Source organism: Manis pentadactyla, chromosome 1 (genome assembly GCF_030020395.1).
Source record: "Manis pentadactyla isolate mManPen7 chromosome 1, mManPen7.hap1, whole genome shotgun sequence".
Taxonomy (NCBI): domain Eukaryota; kingdom Metazoa; phylum Chordata; class Mammalia; order Pholidota; family Manidae; genus Manis; species Manis pentadactyla.
Window position 1 is genome coordinate 23,251,350 of NC_080019.1, and position 26,691 is coordinate 23,278,040.

General features: G+C 41.6%; 1 protein-coding gene across 5 annotated transcripts in view; it reads left to right on the plus strand.

The window, feature by feature from the left end:
- Positions 1 to 26,691, plus strand: part of FHIP1A (FHF complex subunit HOOK interacting protein 1A) — a 246,957-nt gene that overhangs the window by 163,290 nt on the left and 56,976 nt on the right. For 3 of the 5 annotated variants that reach the window (XM_057493990.1, XM_057493948.1, XM_036887886.2), the window contains 3 exons: positions 4,153 to 4,779; positions 13,887 to 14,045; positions 15,810 to 15,896. In XM_057493990.1, the coding sequence (XP_057349973.1) occupies positions 4,153 to 4,779; positions 13,887 to 14,045; positions 15,810 to 15,896 (873 nt within the window). The remainder of the gene's footprint in view (positions 1 to 4,152; positions 4,780 to 13,886; positions 14,046 to 15,809; positions 15,897 to 26,691) is intronic. The other 2 variants (XM_057494059.1, XM_057494042.1) reach the window with 2 other exon arrangements.

The following is a 26,691-nucleotide window of genomic DNA, read 5'->3' on the forward strand; positions in this document are numbered from 1 at the left end:
GTATCTTATTTAGCTGCAGTAATCCTCATATTTATAGGTCAAATGACTTCCAAGTTAGGTTGAAATTTGGCTGTATTGGTCAGATGATAATTTGTATACCATAGTTCACACTATTGATTTTTTTGTGTATTTGTTTCCTTTTAAAATTGTTGTAATTTACATGTGGATCTGAACGTGACCCAGGCTCATGATTCACACATACATATACCAAGCTTGTATTTGTTGAAGTTTGCAGATAAGCAAATACGTAGCTATGATGGGCAAAACATTGACAGTGCTGTTTCCGATCTCAGCTGGTTTACTTATTTAATGAGCATAGGCTTTATCAATGGTTGATTATTAAGTGGTATTTTCAGCCTAACAAACTGAACTTAATTTAGTAAAGGATATATTTGCAAAGTGTCTTTTGCTTGCCTTCCTCTCTTTCCTACTTGGATTCCTCCAGCCCTCTTGTGTTTTTTTTCCCCTGAACTGAATCCTGAGACTGGGAGTGTGTAGTGAGAGGCCAGGCCTGGGAAATCTGAGGCACGGCTGAGAGTACATATCAAAGGACAATCAGAGGAATGCGCTAGCCTGGGGAAACCACTGTGAGCGGCACGGGATCACTGATGCGTAAGACTGGAAGGCCAGAGTGGATAAATAGGTGAGACGAGGCAGTGAGCAGAAATCAGGGACATAGGAATAGTGGAGTTTGGGGAACTGATGTGAGAAGAGGGCACAAAAGGAAAAAAATAAGGAAGAGTTCAGGTCACATCAAGAATCAGTCCACAGAAACTGAAAGAACAATGATATCATCTAGGCAGCAAATTTGGGATGTCAGAGCAGGAGCCCTTTGGCATTTCAGTGCAAGTTGTGCTCTAGCCAAGAAGCTTCTTGGGCATTTCCTATCAGGATAGGAACTAGACCCCGGGTGTGGCCCCAGAGTCCTCCCGTAAAAGCAGGTCATGGGTGTGTCTGCCTGGAAGGGAAATGGAGGTGGCCTGGGAGGGTCCTGACACTTACGGGGAGAGACGTTAAGGACGTGGGGCAACAGGGGCATAATCAGCCCTTTGCTGAGCATTGTCTGTTCCCTGACTCACAGCACTTAGTTGAAACATGCCATCTTTCAGGCAGTAAAACTACCCGGCTGGGGTAGAACCATTAAAGGGCCCTTACTGTGTCTGCTCCATTCCAGATGATCAACAAGCCTTGTATCTCTGTGGGTTTTATAGCTCTGTTCTCATGTTTCTCTGCCCATTTACCCAGAAGGCAGTGCAGAGGAGCAACTATAAAGAGAATAAAGATGCTTCAATTCAAAAGCTGCTAAAGTTTGCATCTGTATAAAATCTCAGTTCTCTTTCTTAGGTTTTCCATAGCAAAAAAGAAAAAGGTCTGTTCACAAAGGAATGTGCTGGAATAAGTAATGTAAATGAAGATTAGTTCATGAGAAGAGTATAACTTGTGGTCATGTAAATAGTTTTGCTGTATATTTAGATATGTAATAAATATTTACATGCATGCATAGCATATAGTATGAATACATATGCATATGTATAAATTTACATTGGTTAGGAATTTCTGAGTTAGATTTCCACTTATTAGATATTGGTAGAAAATTACTTTGTTTAGTTTTATTTATATTATAAAATCAGGTAAATTTACAGGAAAAGAACTAATTAATCTTAAAATCTCATTTATATTTTTTCACTCACTTCTAATCATGCATGTCAATGTATTTAATTTATAACTTAAATCACTCCATATATGTGTTTGCATATAGTGATATTCACTTAGTGTTTATTTTTAATAGCTTTATTGTCTGGTGATGTAGCATTTTGATTATAATTCCCTTATTCTTGATGGTTGGGGTCAATAATATTTTTATTTTTCATTATTGACAATATCATTGGTGTGAATATTTTTTGATAGATTAGTTTTGGGTAGTTTCCCTGGGCCATTTTCCCCAAAGTATGATTAATAAGTCAAAGGGCAGGAACAATTTGTAGCTTCTGTTACGTATTGCCAGGTTGTTTTCCAGAAAGAGTGAGCTAATCTGCCACATGCCACCATCAGTGGATAATGCACAGTCCCGCAGTTTATAGAGTCTGAGCACACATGAGAAGTATAATTACATTTCTATCCCCAGGCCTACTTGTATAGATAGCTCTCATAATAAACTCAATATGTGACCTTTGAAATTATAGAACTGATAAAGTGTGTGGCTAATTCCTTCTTCAGAATGTCGAGCCTTGAATGTAGGGCTCTGGGGCTGGAGAACATGCTGTGCTCAGGTGGAGACAGGCCCCTTTTGGGTGTCCTCAAGGCTAGAGTTAAAGGAAAGGAGCACAGCCAGATCCCAGTGTTTCTGCCAGTGAGGTTTTTGGGCCTTTGAGGAGTTCTGGAGGGTTTCTGGGAGGCTGGGGGCACTCTGGAGTCCAGCATGCAGGGCAGGAGGAGGGATGGGATGCTCAGTGGGTGCACTGGGGCCATCGTCACTGAGACGTGAACATCCTGGGTAGCTGCTAACTAAAGGCCTTTTACCTTGCAACTCAAGGGTAGTGGGATCACTTTTTCCTTTGTGACAGCATTATTAATTTTAAAATGGAAGTCAATAGAGATTACATATTCTGTGGAAATCTATTCCTTCAATAAGGATATGCTTGTCAGTCTATAAAGGTTCCTTTGCCCTGTTTCTGACAGGGAAGAACTTAAACCTTCCCCTAAGGAAGAAATGTCCCTCATTGCTCATACATGCTGACATGGCATTGTACTGTTGCCAGCATCCCCAGGGACTTGCAAAAATCCTATAAGCTAAATGTAGAACATGTTACAGCATGTCATAGAACTGGGCCAGTAGGGTACTGCAAAAGACAAACATGTTCCATTGAGCAAAGTTCAGAGAGGCAAAAAAGAGCAAAGATATTTATCAATATGATGTTTGATTGTTTAAAAAGTATCATGTGTATACATTTTAAAGGAAGTAAACTGAATGGATATTATCATAGCAATTCCAAGTGATAAAGTTACCTGGAAGCTGAGGTATAAAATGGTTTTGATTTCCAGGTCCCCAAATAGAAAGAAGTATTTTGGGCAGAGAGAGGTAGGAAGCATTCAACGGCCAGCAGTGGTAAGGGAGAGAAATTCTAGGGCTGTCACGTGACCTAATTAGAGATTTATTTATTTCTTACTGTCAATTTATTTTTTCTTTTTGGTGGTGAAATATATATAACAAAACCTGCCATCTTAACCATTTTTAAGTGAATAATTCAGTGGCATTAACTACATTCATAATGTGGTATGACCATCATGGCTCTTTCCAAAATTTTTTCAGCACCCCTGTACTTGAGAGATTTGTTTTGTAATTGGATATCTCAGAACTTTGTCTGGTTTTAAGAAATGCAGAGTTTAAAACCTTCCTCTTTTTTCATGTGAACATACGTCATGGGTTAGGGGTGGTCCTGCTTGGTGTGTGTCTCTCATTCTTCAGGTCCCTCCTGTCCTTCCTGACATTGCCTGCTTGGTTGAAGACGGTGCCCATCCGAGTAGAGGAGGAGGGATATGGCTCTGTCAGGGGCATGTGCAGAGCTGTGTTCTCCTGCTGAGACCTCCGAATCGACTCTATTTGTAGGAGGACATGGCCAGTCTTACTTATTTAATGTATTTTAAAATTAAAAAGCCATATTATATTCCTGACAGGTCAGAAAACAATTGAAGAGCTTGTCATCACTTTGAACATAAAATGATTACTATTTTTCCATATTTCCTTTCAGTCTTTTTTAAATACATGTTTTTGACATCGTTGATAATGATGGGTCCAACTGTATACAAGTAACTTACCTCTTCATCTAACGTGTCATGTACATTTTTACATGTTGCTCAATAATCCTCATAATAATAGGCCTGGAACGCACGTAGCTCAGCCGACATACACCTTCTACTTGTCTTGACACTTAGGTTGCCAAAACTTATAATAAGCAAGCATCTTCAACTGAACATTTTTCTATAGTTTAGCCCTTTTATGATTTTCTTTTAAGAGATAGACAAACACATAGCTCCTATATATCTTGTGGGTGTTGACTCCTGCATTTTTCATGAAGTTTGGGCATAGTTAGTGGTAGTATGTTTTTGTAATTAAAATGAACATCAGATGAGTGACAGATGACTTGTTTGCAGGTTGTGAAAATCTTAGAGAAGCACGACCCCTTGAAGAACACCCAGGCAAAGTATGGATCCATCCCTCCAGATGAGGCAAGTGCCGTGCAGAATTATGTAGAACACATGCTCTTCTTGCTGATTGAAGAGCAATCCAAGGATGCGGCAATGGGGCCGATTCTGGAATTTGTGGTCTCTGAGAACATCATGGAGAAACTCTTCCTTTGGAGCCTGAGGCGGGAATTTACTGATGAGACTAAAATCGAGCAGCTGAGGATGTACGAGATGCTGGTCACCCAGTCGCACCAGCCTCTGCTGCACCACAAGCCCATTCTGAAGCCCCTGATGATGCTGCTGAGCTCTTGTTCAGGAACCACCACCCCCGCTGTGGAGGGGAAGCTGGTTGTCCTGCTTAATCAGCTCTGTTCCATCCTTGCCAAAGATCCGTCCATCCTGGAACTCTTCTTCCACACTAGTGAGGACCAAGGGGCCACCAACTTCCTCATCTTCTCCCTTCTGATTCCCTTCATTCACCGAGAGGGGGCAGTAGGTCAGCAGGCCCGGGACGCTTTGCTTTTCATCATGTCTCTGTCTGCTGAGAACAGCGTGGTGGCCCATCACATTGTGGAGAACACCTACTTTTGCCCAGTAAGTCCCTTTCATTGGCCCACTTTCCACCTACTCTTCTTTTCCTCTCCTGTGCTAATGATAAGTAACTTATTACTCCTTTCTTTCCAGCAAAGTTGTATTTGGCATCTTCTATGGAAAGGAGCATAGGAATTTACTTTGAGATGCTACTTGAATGAGCAGTGTCAGCTCAAAATAAGCCAACAGAGGAAATACAGGTGTTACTGTTTCTTTGTTCACTTCTGTTGGGTTAGGAACTCCTGTAGTTTTTTTCTAAGCATATATCCTGAGCAGTTGGTAAAACTTGCACTTTCTATATTCTTAGCTTTCCAGGTTGATTTTGTACCAGTGAATCGTGGCATGAGGTGAGACCCCCTCACAGCTGGTTTCACAAATTGATTTCTCTCTCAGTAAGATGGTGACTATAATTGTAGATACAAAACACTGATTTGATTTGATTTAAAAAAACAAATACATACTTACAGTTTGAGGCAGCAAGAAATACTTTGTATAGTTTCTTAATGACTGAAATGTTGAGGGATAAAATATAAAGTCCTTTGCAGTTATAGGAGTAGCCAGAACCCAATCACACTTCCAGAAAATAATGTGAGCTTTCTGGGGCTCTTAAGATGCTGTAGAGCTCTGATTATTTTTTGGTGTTAGTATTGTCTTCGGAAGGGGGATTTCAATGACAGATTTAGATCTTTTGGTTTGTCATATATGTCAGGGAGTAGCTATTTTTATTTTTCCAACTCAGGGAACATTTCCAGTTTATTTGCATGATTATTTTTTACTGATTACCTCATTACATTTCTTTAGAAACTACATTGTCTTAAATATGCCTGATTCTGCTGGATAAGTGTTTAAGACCATTAGTGAGGTTTATTGGAACAGGCCAGGCAAGTTTCCATAAGTAGATCAGGTCCATTGTTAACTAACACAGTGGGGCAGTTCTTGACCAGGGCTGAGGGCCTTTAGAAGTGTCTTTGGGGTATGTTTAGTTGTCACAGGGACATGGGGTGGCCTGGGAGGGATGTCCACTGGCGTTTAGTGTGCAGGGACCAGGAATGCTGGTGCCTGGTAGTCTGCAGAACAGTCTTGCCCAGTTAAGAACTGACTGGCCCAAAATGCGAGTAGCAATCCTAGTGAGTTAACACAGTGTATTTTGCTTTGAGATTCAATCGTCTTCTGTATCTTACTAATTCTTATTTTTACTAATTCCTATTTTTACTAGGTGACCAGGGTAAGCTAGTGTCTGGTGAATGTTTTTTTCCAGGCAAACAAATGCATAAACATTGTGAAAAACAGAATTTCAATTAAGAAATTCAGTGTGCCATGTGTCTCTTCTCTTCTGGGTTCTGATTGATGGAATAAGACACTGAACAAAGGTTGATAGTCACATGGGAGGTGAAGAGCGATTCCTTTCATCTGCGCCAACGTACTCTCTCTTATCTCCTTCAGTAGTCCAGTTTATAATGAACCCCTCAAAGAATATATCTTAGGCAAAAATGGGACTTCTCACTTTGAATTTAAGCATCTTTAGCATACACTGCTGTCTTAGTCCTCTATTTCTGCTGTAACAAAGTACCAGCTTTCAGCAACACAAATATATGTATTATCGTACAGTAGTAGTTATCTTACTATAAGCTAGAAATCCAACAGGTCTCATCTCACTGGGCTAAAATCAAGATGTCAGCAGGACTGTGCTCCTTTCTGGAGACTTTTTTGTGGTGAGTCAGTTTTCTGGACTTTTTCACCTTCTAGAGGCCACCCACAGTCCTTGGCTTGTGGCCCCTTCTCCCATTGTTGCAGTCAGCAGTGGTGCACCTCTGACCATTCCTCGGTAGTCTTGCCTTTCTCTGACTCTGCTCTTCTGCCTCCCTCTTCCTCTTTTAAGGACCCTTGGGATTACACTGGGTTTACATGGATCATCCAGGATCATCTCCCTACTTAAAGATCAGCTGACTAGAACCCAATTCCCCTCTGCCATGCAACCTAATTTATTCACAGGTTCAGGGATTAGTGTGGTGTAGACAGCGTTGCTAGGGGAGGGGCATTATTCTGTCTACCATGATTGTTGTATCCAGTTTGGAGAGCTCTTGAAATTTGAGCAGTAACACAGCAAAATCAGAATTCTTTTAGGAGTTGAATCCGGTCATGTAAGATGGGTGAGTTTGGGAGATGCTGAGGAGGTAGGGAGACATATGAGGATCTGGAAACGAGTGGGAGGAACCAGAATGAAAAGGACTGTACAGGAGCAACATTGTGGAGGTAGAAGGTTATTAAAAAATAAACAGCTTTGTGAGGGAGCTATACAAAGGTTTGAGTTTGGGCTTATTTGAATTGTTTTGGGTATTTCTGTTAAAGAAGGAGCACAAGTATTGAAACAAATCATCAAAATATTCAGGTGGTTCACCTGATCAGTATACACAAGGCAATTTAGAAAAGATACCATTTACAAAAGCAACACAATCCTAAGGTTTCTTTAGTAAGTCTAACAAATACATTAAAAGCCTTTACAGAGAATTATAAAACTTGACTGAAGGGCTTAAAAGAAGATGTAAATAAATGGAAAGCACTGTAGTTTGTAGTTATTGTGTAGATGACACTTTCCTGCAAATTCATCTGTAAAGTTAATGCAATGCATGTTTTACAACTTTTTGCTATAAAAAAGTAAAATACAGAAAACTTGGAAGAATATTGAGGTGAATACAGTATATATACCACCTAAGTTCAAAAACTTAACATTTCACCATACGTTGGTGTATTATCATCTATGCTTTTTATTTGTTTTTGCTGTGCCATTTGAAATTGAGTTATAAACATTTGAAATTAAGTTATAGACATTAAATACTCTAATGTGTATCTCCCAGAGATAAGGACATTCTTCTACATAACGATAATATCATAATTGTATCCAAGAAAATTATACAGTAATTCTGTAATAGAATCTAATATCCAGTTCCCCAATTACGCCCAAAATGCCTTTCATAGATATTTTTCCAAGCTGGAGTCCAATACAAGGTACAATTCTGGCTGTCCTATCTCTTAAGTCTCTGTTGATCTATAACAGACTGTCACTATTTCCCCCCATGACGTTGACTTTTTAAGAGATGAGCCATTGTGTTGTAGAAAACCCCACATTCTGGGTTCATTTCTTGTATAGTTTGACTTGTCCCTCACTCCTGTATTTCCTGCAAATGGGAAATTAGGTCTAAATGCTTGATTAAATAAAATTGGTAAGAAAACTTTATAGGTGATCAGTACACTTCCGATCATACATCAAGAGGCATGTGTTGGGTTACCCCCTGTTTGTGACGCTGTACTTGATCACCTGGTTGGTGAAGGTGGTGGCCACTAGTTCTTCCCATCATTAAGGTAAAATTTCCCCTTTGTAACTGTAAGTTATAGGTTGTGGGGTGTTGATGTGACTTTAATCAAAATACCAGTAGGGTTTTTCGGAGAACATGACAAATCGATGCTAAGTTATATAAAGTGTGTAAGGGACCAGGAATAGCTGAGATAATTATGAATAATAGTAACAATAATATATTTATTGAGAGCTTACTATATGCCAGACATTGTTATTAAAATCTGTTAAATCTTGGGGGTGGTTTTCTATTCTGTTTCATATGTTTGTAATATTTCATATTTAAAATTTAAATATACTAGAACTAGAATAGAGCATGTTTTTAATGTTCAGATTTTCATTTACTCTGTTGCAAGCAGGCTTCCCTGAGTAATTGTTGTTTTTATAAAAACGTGTTTTAAAGCACTGTACAGTTCATTAAAATTGGAGAAAAAACATCATCTCTAACTGACCTGATTTGCTAACATGGAATGCAGAGCTTCGTTGTGTTCAGTTGCCCCTCAGGATAGATCCCATAATCTCATTTGTACCCAGTTTTCTATAATTATATCTGACAACATAATTTAAAAAAAGTCTTCTTTATGTCAAAGATAAAAGTATACTCTATTAGCCATGTGGCTAAGGACCACAATTGACAAAAAGCTTTCTCTAATTAGTATGATTGTCAAAGTGTGTTAGCATCAGGCTTTGGGGAGAGTAATGGCTCTTGAGGAAACTGGACCACGCTGGGAAATGCTGGTTGTTGTAGTTGATAGGAAGAACTTGCTAGTTCCAGTGCCTCTAATCTCCAGATGTGCTTTCCCAAGAAAAGTGGGAGAATGGGGATACTCTAGGGAACAATTTAGGGCCAACAAATGATTGGAGACTATATATGGCCTATCACTTCTTTCGATTTTTTTTTTTAACCCAGTGTTGGTGATTATGCCCTTGTAGCTTGTTTCATATTGGCAAAAGTAGAAAACAGCCTATACATAAATCAAAAATGCAAATTGAAGTAAGCAACCTTTAGGTACTCAGCCTCAGATAGAAAGTTATTTATCCCATATCTAGAATTTATGAGGCTTTTTATTTTGGCGTGTTGTATGAAATGGTCCCCACCAGATGTTTTGCTGCTAGCTTCAAACTAAAGCCATCTGCTAAAATCTTTTCGTTTTTGCTAAAATTAACTGGGTCCCATTAGATATTTAAAGTTAAAGGTAGACCTTCCCTGCCTTGCTCAGTCCTGTGCATGCTCTTTCTTTCCTGCATTGGAAACATTGCTGTGTGTAAACCATGATGCTTATCTCTCTCTCTCTTTTTTGTTTTTTATTAAAGTATGTACAATGATGGTTTCACATGAACAACACTGTGGTTTCAATATTCACCCCTTTTATCAAGTCCTCATCCCCCCTATTACAGTCACTGTCTATCACATGATGCTTATCTCTTGACATGCATTGCTTTCATTGATTCTTGCGATGACTCAGTGAAGAAACTGAATCTTGGAGGACTTTTATGCTGTAAATGGCAGAGTCTAGTTCAAAATCATGTTAGTCTGATACTAACCATGCCATTCTGCTGTCAGGGAAGTGGTTTGCTTTTTTAATTGTCTGCTGTCATCCTTATCATTTTCTATGGTGATAAGTTTCTTTTAAGGAGATTCTTGGGAGAAGATAAATTAGAAACATTGGGTTGCTACTTAATGTGTTGGGAATAAATATAATGTTTCACAAATGACTTTTTTGTGGCCAGGATCAATAAAAGGCTAAAATAGTGGATGGGCATTTTATTTTTAAGTAGCTGTTGAGGGTCTATTTTTTAATTTTTAAGTTAAAAATGAAATTTAAAAGTAAATACATTGTGCCATTAAACACTTGGAAAAATCATCTACAGACCTGTGGCTGTGTCTCCTTTTTCCTGTCCTGTTCCCACGGCGCCCTCTGATCCCTCTGTGCAGCAGTGGCCTTTCTTGTGTTTCTTGGTTTCTGGGCAGTCTCCGGCATCTCACCTGGTCTGACTTGGGCATGGACCTTTCCCCCACACTAGCCTTACACAGTGTCTGGCCCACAGTTGGTTTTCTAGAAATATACATGGATTGGGTGAATTCATCTGAACTCTGAGCAAAGTCTTGGAAGGGAGGATATAAATACTTAGCTGTAAAGTTTTGGAATCTTGTTCTTAAGACTACATAATACTCTTTATTCTGCAGAATGTTTTCTTTCATGTTTCTCTGCCATTCTGAAGAAGCGAGTAGAGACATTCTCTAGCTCTGCTTTCTTGTGGCAAGAACACAGCAGGATTCCATGTCCAGCCGTCACACTGCACTGTCCTTTTCTGTACACATAGGCTTCTGTTTGCCTCTCAGCCATGCTCTCTAAAGAATACTCTTCTTAAAAAGTGAATATTAGGTATGTGTTATTTTTAATTACTGTCACTGGTGTATGTAATCTGAAAATTAATGTTGCTGTAATTATATTGATATACTGAATAGTTATTCCCAGCTTTTTAGTCAGACAAATTAAGCCTGTCTTTATGAATCTTCAAAGCCTCAAAGTGGTTAAGGAATTGGGAGTATGCGGAATTAAAGCCTTTGTTTTGTGGTTAATTTAGCATGAGTTAGCAAATGTAATTGATTTTTAAAATGTGGCATCAAGATTAGATTTCCCTTCAAGGAGAACTTTTGGTCTCTGTTCTCTCTTGCCAGAGGTTTCTAATTTACAACAGGCAGCTCGCCCACTCGGGTCACATTCAAAACGGGAATTAAAGTGATTTGTTTGCTTATGTTGACAAGGAGTTAAATACTTTAAAGAGGGGACATTCTCCTTTGGGACCATAGATGCCCTGATTTTGAAAAAGTGATAAATGCACTATCTTGTCTACTGTTACATTTTTTGTTCTTTACATAGTATCTGGCCTGAAAGTGCTCACTAATTTTTCTTTTAATGAGTGAGTGAATGCATGACTGAAGGTCACTAGGAAACAGAACAGAGAAACGTGTATAATCTTTCGACCTCTGCAATCCTGAAATGGGTCATCTGTTTCTCTTGCTGCTCTCCCTGCTCACTGGGGGCCCCTATTCCGTGTGGAGGCACCCCACTCTCTCCCATGGATGGCGTCATCTGGTTTCTCTGTGCTGAGTCCCCAGGCCGACTCTTGTCAAGCTGGCTATGTCACTGAGGGTAAGTACCCCTAGTGTCTGATAGTCACCATCGCTGACTGCGCAGATCAGCCACACCTGCAGTGTAGACTGGAGTGAACCAGTCAGGCCAGCTGAGCTGGAGCAGACTGCTGGCAGACTGCAGAGTGCCAGGGGATTGCTGTCCAGGGGGGCGCAGAGGGTGCTGGGAGACAGGGCATGGGAAAAGGAGGGGCAGCTCTGAGTTCGTAGGTAAGTTTTTCAAGTTCAACATACCTGGATCCATACCTCCTTTTTTTAAAAATTAAAGTATCATTTATATACAATCTTATATTGGTTTCAAATATACAACACAGGGGTTCATCTGCATTATTAAATACTCAGCCCCTCTAGTGCAGTATCTGTCAACATAGAAAGATGTTACAGAGTCATTGACTACATTCTCCATGCTGTACTACTGTCCCTGTGACCAACTTACATTGTGATTGCAAATTATTGTGCCCCTTTGTCCCCTTCACCTTCCCCACCACCCCACCCCAGCCCCTCCTCCTTGGTAACCACTAGTCACTTTTTAGTGTCTATGAGTCTACTGCTGTTTTGTTCCTTCTGTTTTGTTTTGTTTTTATATTCCACAAATAAGTGAAGTCATATGGTATTTGTCTTTCTCCGCCTAGCCTATTTCACTGAGTATAATACCCCCTAGGTCCATCTGTGTTGTTGCAAATGGGAGGATTTCTTCTTTTTTTGGCTGAATAATATTCCATTGCCACACCTCCTTCTGACTTTCTGTTTTGGAGGCCACACACTGTGGATTATTTTGTTTTCTCTCATCTGTCTAAACCTCCCTTCCTTTGTATCTCTGGTGTGTATGGCTTGAGGTGTTATTTGCATACAGATGGCTCCAAGTTTCCACCTCTATCTAGTACAGATTCCTCCCCTGAGCATCAGACCCATGTCTGTCTACTGGACTCTCCACTGAGATGTCCCTCAAGCCCTTTACCCTGACCTACAAAACCCTGCAGGATTGACTCCTTTGCCAGGCTTTTTCTGCCTCTGATTCTGTGCTCCAAAAGTATCACACTTCTCTTAGTTCCTGAAAGATGCCATCTTTTCTTTCTCCTTTAAGCTTTTATATGTTCTCTGCTTGGAATATTCTCCTTTCCAACTCTTTTCTAGCTAACTCCTATGTATTTCTTAGCAGCTTGGACATCACTTCTTCTGAGAAGATTTCCTGCTCCCTCCCTGCACTGCCCCAAGTCTGGATTAAGGGCCTTTTATACATCTCAGCACCAGATATTTTCTATTACATATTCTGAGGATTTTTACACTATAACAGTTGCCTGATTTTGCCTTATCATCAGACTGTAATGTCTGTGAAGACTTTGATGTTTCTTTTCTGGGCCTAATTCAGGATTTAGCATCTCCTTGAATGTCCCCATCTCCTCTGAGTCCCTGGAACCTCAGGGTTCTACCCAGGCAGTACCTTGTGTCGATGACTCCCTTGCTTCTGTTGGGCCTTCTCTGCACTGCCTTTGTGTGTCTGCAGATTGGGGCTCCTTGGGTGCTGGTCAGTCAGCATTCCTTCCCAGCTGGGTGGCCTCAGTGCTGTGAGATTCGTTTTCCCTTTGTACTCCGCAAGATGAAAGCGGCAGGTGCTCAGCATTTGTGCATTCCTTTCCTACGTTTCTCTCTCTATTGTGGGCATCACCATGTTCTCAGCGACCACGCTGGGTAACTGGACAGTGTGAGTTCTCACTCACCCTCATTTACTAAACCCAAATGCTGACAGTTTCATGTTAGGAACAGCGCGCTGAGGGAGGAGGTGAAGCCCATCATCTGTGGACTAGTACTGGATTGATGCATGTCACAGTTGATCACACTCACGTCCATGTTACATGTGATACTCAAGTGTATTGCCTCCTGTCTTTTCTTACAGCTGCTTCAGTTTAGACCCACTTTAGCTCTGTTTGAACTATTGTCATCACATCTAACTGACCCATGACCTGCAGTTCTTTCTACTTGCCGTGTTTCTTTGCCATAATTTTTGAAGATCAGATTAAAGTGCTTTCTGAATTGTAAGCACACCTGTGCCAGTCATGACCTCTAACATGTCTGCAGGAATCTTTCTCATAAAGCTCCTCATGGTTCTGACTTGTGAAATCTTCTGTTCTGGACCGCCTCAGTCCAGGGCTTCCTTCCGCAAACTGAGGTGTGTGCCCTCTCTGTATTTGCACTCAGTGTTTTATACTCATAACACATCGTTTATGAGTTTGCCATCCTCCTCCCCACCCCAGGCACCTTGGGGGCACGAATCATAGTTTCTCCATCTCTGCACGCATCTCCTTCACTCTCCCCACCCTAGCCCAGCCTATGCCTGGTATGTGAGAGGTAAGGATCCCATATCAGCAGTGTGTGTATCGGCCAGATACCTCCAGCGCTGCCGCTCCCATCCTGGAGCTGTCCTTCGCCGCTGCCTCCACCTGTTGAACCCTTTCTAACTCATCAGTCGCGCCTAAGACTTTCGTACCTTGCTATTAATGTGCAGTCTTTGGACCAGTGGCATTGGGATCACCTAGGAGCTGTTCATTGCAGGTTAAGAACTGTGGAGAAGAGTTTCTTACATTTTTATTTCTGCGAACACAGGTGCTTGCAACTGGGCTCAGTGGTCTCTACTCTTCCCTGCCTACGAAGCTGGAAGAGAAGGGTGAGGAATGGCACTGCCTTCTGAGGGACGACTGGCTCCCCCTGCCTTCTCTCGTCCAGTTCATGAACTCCCTGGAGTTCTGCAATGCCGTCATACAGGTACTGGAGCACGGCAGAGGAGCCTTCCTTATGGTCCGCTCAGAATACAAGCATTGCAAAGGAGAGTTTGTAAACATTCCTTCTTTAAGATTTTAATAAATGTTTATGGAATATTGATGCTTTCAGCATACTAAATGTCCTTGAGTGAAAATGCTCGTTTTTAGGTTTCTGGGGAGTTTTAATTGAGAAAAAAATGAGTAGATTTTCTTTATCCTCTTCATAAAATGTGTTAATTCTGTTTTGATTATACACTTAACCATCAAAAATAAGTTAAATGCCTGACTCATTAAATAGGTATTTTTAGGCTTCTAAGTACTCCAAATTATAGCACTTTTTCTTCAAGGTCTTCTTGGGAGTTGACAAAGGAAAACACTTTATTTTGCTTAATGGTGCACACTACATAAAGAATATTGTTATCCCAATTGAATTGAGAAGAAGTTAAGCAGCATCTTAGCAACACAAATTAAATTTGCTTTGAAATTGGCCTGCTTCGGGGGAAAAAACAACCACTGAACTCTAGTAAATTTGGCTTCTTGATTAGATTTTTTACCTTCAGATTTCTTGTTACTGTTTTCAGTAACCATCAGATTTTATATATATTTAATGATATAGTATGTTTTCATCAAAAATGTTTTATTTCTATACAATATAAATAGCACCTTTATATTAGAATTATTAAGAAATCAAATCTTCTTTATGGTGTTTGTAAGGTGAAAAATGTTAGTTAAAATCTGTTTATCTACCAAATAAAGAAATCGTTTCTGGAAGAAAATGCTAGTAAATTACTTTAGTTCCTATCTCATTTTTATTGCTAAGTCAAAGGAAGTTTTATTTATATATAAGATAAATAGATTACACCTTAAGTTATTTTTTTACTTTAATATTACAGTCTGTGAACATTTCTTGCATAAGTTATGTGGAAATAAAAAAGATGAAACTATTAGTTCCTTCCCAAATGTACACGCAGAGCGAGATTATCAGTAACTTAAAATCTAGCCTCACTTCCCTAGAAATTGCCTTTAACTTTATTGACTTTTTTTTTTTTTTAAGAAAGAGAAGTACAGCTAACAGGCATGGTTAAGAAGAGAGAAATTATATATTTCATATTATATTTTAAAATTAAGGCTATCGACTTCAAGATTTTTAAATTGTGGGTACTACCGAGAAGATTACTTACAAAAAGTATTAGTAAAGAGCTATCTATGGTAAATATATTTTGAAAATCAGAAAGTATTATACCTCTGGTAATGTTTCCTGCTTTTGCCCAGTATCTTACTTTTTATGAAAAAGTTTTCTAAATGCTTTCCTCATCAATATAAGTGATTTTCAGAAAATGCATCTTCAAAATGAGAAAATTCTTTGTTAGCAAAGTAGATGTATGAATTGTCCATTTTGACAGTTGTACTCTTTTTTAAAATTAGTCACAAGTTGAGATGGGACATAGATAAAGATATGGGGCAAAATTATATTTTACAGTTTGTTAATTTTAACTTTTGAGTCCTTATATACATTCAGTTTACTTGTTGCCTTTTTTTCCAAGTAGAAACCCAAAATTACCAATTTTTTTTTACCAAGCTGTTTATACTAGAATAAGCCATCTGAAAAATGTACGTGGTGGTTTGAAATCTGAATTCTTTTTTAACCATGGAATAAATGGCAAAAATTTGGGATTCCTTGTTGAATTCAGAATGTACACAGAAATGTCTGATTAAGAAGACCTAAAGACTGAACTCTCTTTTTTGTGACTACCTGTTCGTCTCTTAGGTGGCTCACCCTTTGATTCGCAATCAGCTTGTCAATTATATTTACAATGGATTCTTGGTACCAGTCTTGGCTCCTGCCCTCCATAAGGTCAGTGATTGGCTAATGTAATTGTTTCTCCAGTTAGAGTACATCTGATGGAAACTGAGGAAGGTGAACATAGTATAATTGACTTGATAATGACTATAGCCTTATTTTCCTTCTCATTTTGTCCATGTTCCTTAGCAATATCAAACACAGATCTTAACAGTGGTGACACCTGAAGTCTCATGGGATCCATTTGGTGTCGCAGAATGTTCATTGTGGATGTCTAGTAAGATAGACAGTCCACCTGAGGACTGGCAGGTAGACTCTGATTCTTGTGATCACTTCTGCTCAGGGGTAGTGGCTACTTGGAACAGCTGTTGAGCTGAGGCCCAGTCCGTCCTAGAGGGTGCAAGGCTTACCACGGTACGGAGGGGGCAGTGGTAGCGTAGTTGCCATGCATTTGCCTGCTTCTTAACAGAATGTGATTTTTTATTATAAAAGTTTTGTGACAGTAAAAATTATAGTGAAGCCAAGTTGAGGTCCCATCAAAGGTTGGCTGTCTCATTAGCACAACTCTAAATTTCTTACGATGCTCTCATTTTGTATAATAGATCACCTGATATCTTTTCATTGGGAGCTGTCAGAGACACCCATGGACCTAGAATTCTAATCTAAAGAGTTTCTTTCTTTACTGGGTAAAGAGACATATATAGTATTTAGTTCAGAGGATATTTGTCAGTTATTAGAATTGCCAGCCTTGGGAGGGAATAAAGCAAGAAACAACTTACCACATGTTGTTTTGATGGAATGCCCACCTGTGTGCATCTGGAAGCTCATTCCTATGGGGTCTCATTTTACAGATTTCAAGAGTTCCTGATTATAGCAACTTTGAAGTAACTGTACAGGGGCTGTACATGGTGATGGGGCTTCTTGTGTAGAACAGCAGGTTTTGATGGGAGACATGATCTCTTATCCATTCCGTACCCTTTGAGCATAGTGGCAGGATTTTCCAAAACAAACAGGGTACTTGGTCTGACTAGGATTTTTGTGCTGCTTCTAGGCCTACGAGGAAATCTTGGTCATGGTTTTAACCTCAAAATACTGATCTTTCCAGGTTCTTTTAGTGGTTTATGGGGGCAGAGGGACCAAATGTTTGAAATAAAATCTGTCTTAGAAAATTTGAGACATATCATTGGAGAAGTCAAACCTTTTGTTTGTTTGCAGATTGTCCTTCTGTTGCTCTCTTGCTGTTTGGGTGGCGAGGTGGATGTCTTGTAGTGCAAATCTCTGAGCCCCTGCACGGAGGAATTTCCTCTGTAGAGGAATCCAATAATGCTATTGAAATTCTCTGGCAGTAATTATCCATACAGTGTCACACATTTAGACTTTCTTCCTCATTTATTCCCATGCTTTTCCTCACTGACTGGTTGATGTAAAATAATTTCCTAAGTCATTATTATAATAGTGATAATTATAGTTATTATTTGTTCAGGATATTTTATATGATTATAATTAGCATACCTTAAGGTTATGCGTATTAATGACAACCCTTCACCCATAACTGAGAATGGGACCCACCTCAGAGAGATGCTGTTTGAAGCTGACCAGTCACGCTGTACTTCTCTCTCTTAGCACTTCGTCCAAATGGAATCAGATCATTAAACGTGCAACAACTTGTTTAGTGTCTGTTTCCACAGTGGTTTGCCTGATTCTTGGGGATGGAGTTCTCATATGTTTTGTTAGCTGGGGCGTCTCCAGTGCCCAACACAGTACCTTAGACTTAGGAGGTTCAATAAACAGCACACAGATGGAGTGATGTTTGTAAAAGTACCAAGCAGAGTGGTACATTCCCAGGCAGTGGCTTACGGAGAATAGGAATAGCAGTTTACATATGTTAACTAATACTGTACTCAATTATGCCCATAATTTAAATATGAATTTTTAAAATCATGAAGTTAGGAATACATGAAAAAACTACAGTCAATACTAAATATATAAAATGCAAAGTGAACTTGGATTAAATTTCCAAGCCTTAATTAAAATTCTTGAACTTTTATCCATTGTAGACAATTTCTCCCAGGGCTATTTAGTGACTTTTATTTATTTGTTTGTGTTTTAAATTTTTTATTATTTAAAATTAAAAGGCTTAAAAAGGAGGCAGGGCAAGGTGGGGGAAAGGAACCATTCTTGGTCCCTCTAATAGTTGATTAGGGAGGGATCCTTTCATGAGTGGCAGGGCAGGGGCTCAGAGGCCCCTGGGGAAGAGTCCACAATTGGTTGTTTCTTGAGGAGTTCCCAGTAGGAGCAGTAACATCTGAGAGCTTATATCCTCTCCTTTGATATGGGAAGGGATGTCCTATAGGGGCTCCTGTTGTATCTTTCATATTCTGGGTCCCTCACTTTGACAGAGGAGCCTTATTTAGTATCCTAAATAAATGTCCTTTGTGTACTATCTCAGTGTCCAATTTACACTTTTTTTTAGTTACCTGCCATCCCATCAATGTAGACAGTTTGCAGAGGTAACTCAATCTCTGTCTCATAAAATAATATAAATGCATGCTTAAAATTTTCCACATCACATTAAGAAATTCCCACAGAATTTCTTAATCAGAGATAAGGTCATTATAAAGCATTACGGGTATAAAGGGGAAGGGGGTGTGGGGGTCTTGACAAGTGACAGTGTCCCCACCTGTCCTGTCCCCTGGCCTGTGTTCACGTGTAACATGCTGGCTTTGCAAGTCATTTTCTTGTGTGCTTTCCTTATCCAGTGCTGTGGGGTGACCATTTATTCTGTTAGTACAAAGGTGTATCTGGTTTTTTAAAAAGGGCTGCATAGTTTTCTGTAGTGTGTATGTACAGGTCCACGGTCCCTTCTCCACAACTCAAAAATTCAAAAAGCTCTGAAGACAGAGTTGCTTTTATAATTCACATGGTGGTACAACCTAACCTTTGCTGAACTCATTTGATGGCAAACCCTTTCTTGAACTATCTTGAGGCTTGTGTTATTTATCCTACTGTGTTAATATTAGTATGTTTTGTTGAAGAAATATCAATGTATTTGATTATAGGGGGCTTCCTCAGACCTGCTGGGTTATATTTGGCAGATGGACATATTACTTTTCTAAAACATGAAAAGTTTTTGAATTCCAAAATATATATGGTCTCCAGTGTTTTGGATAAGTAAGGGATAGGAAGACTAATTTGGATATTTAGGAAAGGATGCATTTTGGGGGAGAGGTGGTGAAATCTTTCTTTGTAAAATTTGTGTTAAAGAAAATGATGCCATGTTAATATAACTTTTTTAGGAATTAGATCTAGACTTAGATATGGACATCATATTGTACAAAATAGGTTATTTATGACTTTAGACAGCCCTTATCCAGGAAGAGCTACTTCTGTTGTCTCGGTATGTTTAATTTATCAAAGCTCAATTTTCAAGGCTGAATAATAATCATTGGTATGGTTGTATTAGTCTGGGTTCTTAGAGAAGTGGATGCCAAGATGGGATTAAATGTGCAAGGATTTTATCAAGGGAAACGCTTGTGTGAGAGAAAATAAGGAGCAAGTGGGACAGGCTGGGGAGTTGTCAGATTGCAAATGCAAATCTGCCCCTTGTGCAGGAAAGTGGGAAGAGGTGGTGGGGAGTGTCCTGGACCACCGCATCTGAGAAGGGCTGTGGAGGGGTCTGCCCCCTTGGGACAGGTGTGCCTTCGCAGCTCTTGCCTGGGAGCAGCCTGTGCAAGGCATGGCGAGGACTTGAGCGTGTAACTGCAGGGGTCTTTGGGCATTAGGTTCTGTGAGGTTGGAGGTCATCTAAGAGGTGTGTCCCCATGGTGCCACATGATTGGGTGATTCCCATGGTTTTCTTGATCGTATGTGTAAAGAAAAACAGGTCTATGTGTTTGCTTAACTTAAGGACGTCCTTTGTGTGCAGAATATTCAGGAGTTCAATGGTCCCCCCATGCATGGGGTCATTTTTGGCCAGGATTAGCTTGCCACAGGAGTTGATTGTATTAGTCACAGTGAGGACGCTGCAGTCACACAGCGTGAGTGATTCAGGGGCTGAAACAACAAACGCTTAGTTTTCGTTCACACTGCTTGTGTTGGATGAGCAGTTTGTAGGTAGTTTTTGTCCATGCTATCCTCACTCAGGGACTCAAGCTGATAGATCCTTCACCATCTGGAGCTGATATCCCCTGTCATAATGTCAGAGGGAAGAGAACATACTGAATGGCCCGCTGGCTCTTGAAGCTCTTGTCTGGAAGTGGTACGTCATTGCTGTTCACGTCTCATTGTCTGAAGCAAGTCAGCAGGTTACATCTGACCTCAGAGGGAAGTGCAGTTATACCATTTTCCCAGAAAAAAAGTCTAGAATGTGATTATCAGCCCTAATGACTGTCATACATAGTTTTTCAGTGAGGGCCCCAGAAGGAACAGATGCTGTTTTGGTGATTCATTGCTATGTAACAAACAATTCCCTAACTTAGTGACCTAAAACAACCACTTGTTAGTATAAAGCAATGAATTCCTGGTTCAGGAACTCAGGCGAGGTGCAGTGAGAACGGCTCATCTCTGCCCAGTGATGTGTGGGACCTCAGCTGAGGTGAGTGCAGTGTGTAGGGCCTGAATATCTTGGGGCTTGCTGCATCCATGGGTCTCTCTCCCTCTCTTTCCCTTCCTCCCCCCTCCACTTGGGCTTTCTTACAACGTGGCAGCCTCAGGAAGGTGGATTTCCTATATGTTGGTTGGGGCCTCCTAGAGATGGGAAGTAGAGTCTCCAGTCTAGAAATGGGAACAGTGTCAGTTCTGCCATATTTTATTGTCCACAGTAGTCATGGAGCCCACTCTTTCAAAGGGAGAGGACATAGACCCCACTTCTTGAGAGTAGGGGTGTCAAAGAATTTGTGGCCATATTCTGGGCAAGTTTACCATGGTTACTGCCCCTGGGACTGAGTGTATATGTAAAGGGTCAGAGAGAGCTCCATTAGGAGGGCCACCTGACAGGAACCAGGAGCTTCAGTTGTGGGTCCAAACCAACCTGAGACAACCCCTCAGAGAGGGAGTCAGGGGAATAAATAGCCAAACTTCATTCTCTTCCCTCCCTCCAGTCTGTGCTGGACTTCCACTGGGAAATCCAAATGGAAACCAGATGGCAAGAGAACTGTGGAAAAAAGTGGTCCATACAGGTCAACTGGGGCTCAGAGCAGCGTGGGAAAGATGGAGAATAGATATAGAATGGAAACGGACACCGTCCAGCACACCTACAGTATGAGCATTTCAGAGTGTTAATTAGCAGGTACAGATGGCATCCACAGAGCATTTTGAGTTTAGTGTCTAAGTTAATTGTGGCTTAACTAAAATTTTCAAGAAATGCTTAAGGGAAGTCCACTTTCTATAGTTTATAGTTGCTGCCTAGTTCTACTATGTATTGATCCTTGTCCTCTGGAACCTGAAGTCATAGTTAGACTCTAATGTGACAGGCAGCTTTGCTAACAACATACTTGGATAAACAACAAAGAAATACCTAAAGCACAAGTAACAATCACCAAGTCAGGTTTATTATTACACAGACATGCACAGAGACGGGTGTGCAGTGGAAGAATATTAGACGGAGAGTCAGAGATCTGGGTTCTAGTTCCGCCTCTTGTATTTACTGCTGGGTGACCTTGTGCAAAGCATGTAATCTGTGTAATCTCAGTTTCCTCAGCTGACTGTGGGGGTAGTCATGCCCTCTCTCCTCTGTATAGGGAACGAAGACCAAACATAAGCACGCTCTGAAATCCTATACTTTAAATGCCTGCATATTATCAGAACTATTCCAGGACAAATTCTGACATCTCATATGCAGCCAAAGGATAGTATCGCTTGTGCAGAGACCATTTAGGGAGTGTGTACTAGGTGCAATGCACTCTCCCAGACCGTGGGGTCATGAAGATGGAAAAACCCTCTCATCTCCATAGAGTTTATTTATTTATTAATTTTTTGGGTTTACATTTACCAGTTTAATAAAGGATGCCATAAAGGATACAAGTTAACAGCCAGATAAAGAGAGACAGAGGGCAAGGTCTCAAATAAGGGAGCTTCTGTCCTTGTTGAGCTTGGTGGCCCGTGGAGGTATCTGGTTCCCCAAGCAAAGAAGCTCTCTCCGACCCAGAAGCAGGATCCAGCTGAGCAGAGAACGATGAGCAGAGCGCGGAGAGAGCAAAAAGCTCTTCTTGGAGGTTTCGGTGAGGGCTTCATTGCACAGTCATGATGGACTAAACTATTGGCCATTGGCTGATCCAACATGCAGCCCCTGCCCTTGGGTGGGGTCCGAAAGTCTCTCATTAACATGACAAAACACCCGCCTTGCCTGTAAGACTGCAGTGCTCTCAGGAACTGGATGAAGAACAAATGTACCTGAGAAATATATATTTGGTCATATGAATGGCCAAATATGTATTTTTTATGATTCATTATATCACAGTCCACCCCCTGGTCTTCAAACACAGATTCCATACAGCAAAACAGTCGTACCCATCACAGCACTTACACCTGGTGTGGCATTTATATCACAGAGTGACAGTCCAATGCAAATAGGCCTAACATTTGGAGAAGCCAGTGTGGGGTGCGGACAGATTTAAAGTGACAATTCATTTGTCCTAAAAAATCTCATGACCAGAGTTTCTCCCAGAGTGATGTGGCTTGCAGGCTGTCATTCAGCCTTTTCAGTTTCCAAAAGCAGAGGTGGTCATTGCAGACATAAGTGCTTCACCCTTCTGGGCATCTGGGATGCTTTCGCTAAGAGGTATTATTCTCTTGCTCTGAGCCGCTCTTGAGGCGTTAGTAAAACCGTGGCTTTCCCTCAGTGCATAACCCGCTTATTCATCCCTTTACCCTCAGCTATAATTTCTCCTTCTCTCCATTTGTCATTGATCTTTCCCCAGACTTTCCCCCGTGGAAGGGACATTAGGTTCGGCTACTGTACTGGTCCAGATTGCTGGCAGCAATACCAGTCTAGCAAGTGCCTCCCCATCAGCCCACTGCCACTCATGTAAGGTAAGGTTACACAGGTGCAGAACCAGCGGGCTGTCCTGGCCACTAGGCGGCACAGCTGAGCTCACTGTCAGCCCCAACCTGGCCACATGGGGTGAAGGCTCAATCCACCCCATCAGGCCCTTAGGAATTCTGACATAAAGATTTAAGGGTAAGGTTACGGTTTCTTGCTTGGTAATCTTCCCTGCTTCTGGGACCGGCTGTTGCAGCCCTGGTCCTGGGACCACTGCATCCGGTAGGAAAAAAGAAAGTTGCGGTGACGTGGGGAAGAACTGTATGGTCGCATCAGCATCCTCCCCACCCTCTTTTCCCCAGATTCCCCGGAAAAGTGGAGGAATCTATCCAGTGGGGACCCTTCCTTAGACCCCTCATGTTGAGTGTGGGCACACACTCCTGAAGGGGTGTAAGTTAGCCTCTCATGCCTTTAGCTCCTCCCATTTTAAACAGTAAATATTTCTCCTGCCCACTCCAATTTCCTGTTAAACCACTGCTCTGAGGATGAGATGCAACACGGTATGTCCATCTGATGGGATGTCTCTTGGCCCAGTTGGACACTATAGGCTGTGCAGTGTGTCCCTCGGTCTGAAGACGTGTAACTTGGTGGTCTGAACTGGTGCAGGGTCTTCTGTTCCAATCCTTTAATGGTATTTTGGGCATTTACATCTACCACCAGGTATGCAAAGCCCAGTCCAGAGTTAAGTGTCTATTCCAGTTAGGACCCATTTATAGCCCCCAGGGGCTACTGGCATTGGTCCAATGTAATCTACCTGCCAGCCGTGTGTGGGGCCTTCCTCCCCAGGAAGTTTCCCCCATTGCCAGCTGCAGCCTTTGTCTCTCATGTTGACAGAACAGTTCTTGTGGGCATTTGGTGCCTCACAGGGCGCAAGAGGAGTATGTCTGGATTCAGCCCATCTCTGCGCTGCTGCAGCCCCTCCTCCACGTCCACTCATTTCATGGACCCAGGTGGTCACCTCAAGGGAGCGCACCCACAGGTCTGCTTGGTGGCTCCAGTCTCCTTCGGATCCTGGAAGGGGGTTCTTCTGATGGGCATTCCATGGAGTTTATAATCTGGGACCCAGGAGGCCGACATGTTCCCCAAACTGAAAGCAAGATAGACTGAAGTCAGTGCTGTAGCGGAGGAAGAAGCTGGGGTGGTAGGGGAGGGGCGTGCGGTGGCTTGGAGGAGGAGTTAGGGAGGGAGCACTGTGGGGGCCGAAGCTGAAAGGTGAGCAGGCGGGAGGGGCGCTCAGGGAGAGGGAGGGTCTGGTGCAAGCCCACCCAGAGTGCCGAGGTGCCCCCAGGTCGGGGAGAATGAGGACTCGGGAAGAGCCCTGTCTGACTCCCAGGGCAGGTGAGCATTTACACGCAGAGCAAGCAGTTTCAGCGCAGAGGAGAGTCGGAGGGAAAGGGGCTCTGGGCAATCTGGCAGTGACAAAATAAGGCAGCTGGTGTAGACTGGCATTTGGGAAGTGTGGCGGTGAACTAAAAGAAAACTGGAAGGGGGAGCAGCAGAAGGGCAGGGGTGGAGAAAGTTGGGATGCACGGAAGTAAGGATCCAAAGGGAAGGGGTTAGCCTGCTCACCAACCATACACCCTTCCAAACTACCTGGAAGAGGTGACTGCTTCTCCGTCATGTCCGACTGCCAGATCATTAGGTGTGCACAAGCATTTGTTTAGAAATATTGGTATTTTAAAGAATCACTTTATTAACAAACCTGAGGCTTCTGACTCCCTAGACCAGAGCTGCCTCCTTTCCCCTGAAAATCCGCCCAGCCTGAAGTTCAACCCCCAGTTGGAGCTCCACCTGAATGAGCTGTCAAACTGATTATCAAAGCCAAACTCGGAGTATCTTTCCAGGCCGGCTTAGCTCGTCACCTGCATACCTCCTTCTTGTGAATAACATTACTTTTTCCTAGTGGCCTGGCCTAGAAGCCTTGATTATGGAATCCTTTCTCTTAGGAGTATCTCCCCTCATACAGTGTCACCCTTTTTTCCCTAAGAATCATAGGTGATCTTTTGTTTCTTCTCCCAACACTGTCACTTCAGGTCATATTCCTCACTCACCTCCACCAGGGTAAGTTTTTGCTAATGGGTTTCTGTCTTCAGGTGGTCTCACACGTAGCTGTTGGACTGAGTTTTCTCAACATACCTTCAAACATACCACCCTTCTCTGGGACCTTCAATAGCCCTGTTTCCTGCGGTTCCCGTGGTCTGCTGCAGGCCGTGCTCATTTTTGTCCTGTAGTCCGTTTCCTCTGCTTGGGATGCTCTCTTCCTTCTTCTCTTGTCTGGTTTTACTCTTCCTCCAAGGCCCAGCTTGAGTCCCACTCCCTCCACGGCTGTCCCTGACCCAGGGTGGGTGCCAGGCATCTCTCTTCTCTAGAGTTTGTGGCTCAGTGTCTGTGCCTGTCACTAAGCACTGAGCATGTGCTCCTTTCTCTTGTTCAGTGTCTTCTCAGTATTTGGCTCTGTTTCCCCGCCTCTGTCATGAGACTCCTGATGGGAGTCTGTATCTGCAGCCCCAATCGGTGTGCCAGGGAGCCCTGGGGCTTCCTAAAGAACTCACAGGGGCGCTGAGATGCTTTAAATTTATGAGGGGGATACAGTGACATCTGTCGGAGATCACATGAATTACTAGCTTGAAATAGTTGACTTTCAGCATTTAATATACATTCCTTTCAATGTGATCATACTTTAGCAAAACTGAGTTTTTGGTGAGTCTGTGTTTAAAATCAAGTATCACATGAAAATCAGCATGGAATGGGGAGTGAGGTTGGCGGGTTCTAGTCTGATTCCAAGATTTGAGTGCCCAACAGGAGTTAATTTGTTAGGACTTAAGTATGTATTAAATTGTTCAGACTTAAATACTTAGTAAATGGGATATTTGAGTATTTCTTTTGGCTTATGCATGCTGTGAAAAAATTACTGATATACTGAAGGTGCCATGGACTGAGAAAGTTTCAGAACCTCTGGTTTATGTTGCATGCTTTCTTATGTGTCTAGAGCAGGGTCTGGCAAGCTATATCAGTGGGCCACATCTGGCCTGTGGCCGATTTCTGTAGATCCTGAGAGTTAAGAATGGTTTTTACATTCATCTACAGATGAATGGCTAAACAAAATATGGTATGTACATATAGTGGAACATTATTCAGCCTTAAAAAGGGAAATTCTGATAATGCCCCAACAGAGATGATCCTTGAGGATATTACACCAAGTGAAATAAGGGAGTCACAAAAAGACAAATGCTGTACGATGCCCCATATATGAGGTACCAAGAGTAGTCAAATTCAGAGACAAAGAGCAGAAAAGTGGTTGCCAGGGTCTAGGAGAGTTGTTTATTGGGAATAGAGTTTCAGTTTTGCAAGAAGCAAAGAGTTCTGGAGATTGGTTGCACAACAGTGGGAATTTACTCCACTGACCTGTACGCTTAAAAATGGCTAGGATGGCAAACTTTATATTATCTGTATGTCACCACAATTTTAAAAAAAAGATTTTTTGTTTACATTTTTCAAAGACTGAAAAAAATTAAAGAGCATACACAGGTATGTATGACTCACAAAGCCTAAAATATTCATTCTCTGGTCCTTTACAGAAAAAGTTTGCTGACCCCTACTCTAGGGGGTAGCATGATGTCCTGTATATTTTAAATGATAAATAAATGTTTGAAGATGATAATATTGGACGGAAGTCCTCAACTAAAGAGAGGTAATCCTTGAAAGGATTGTCAAGTTCTTTTTTTTTGTTTTGTTTTTCTCCTTTTGTTTTATATTGTTTGTCTTTTGAATGTAACGGTCAGGCTGTGGAGCAGCAGGTAAAAACAGAAG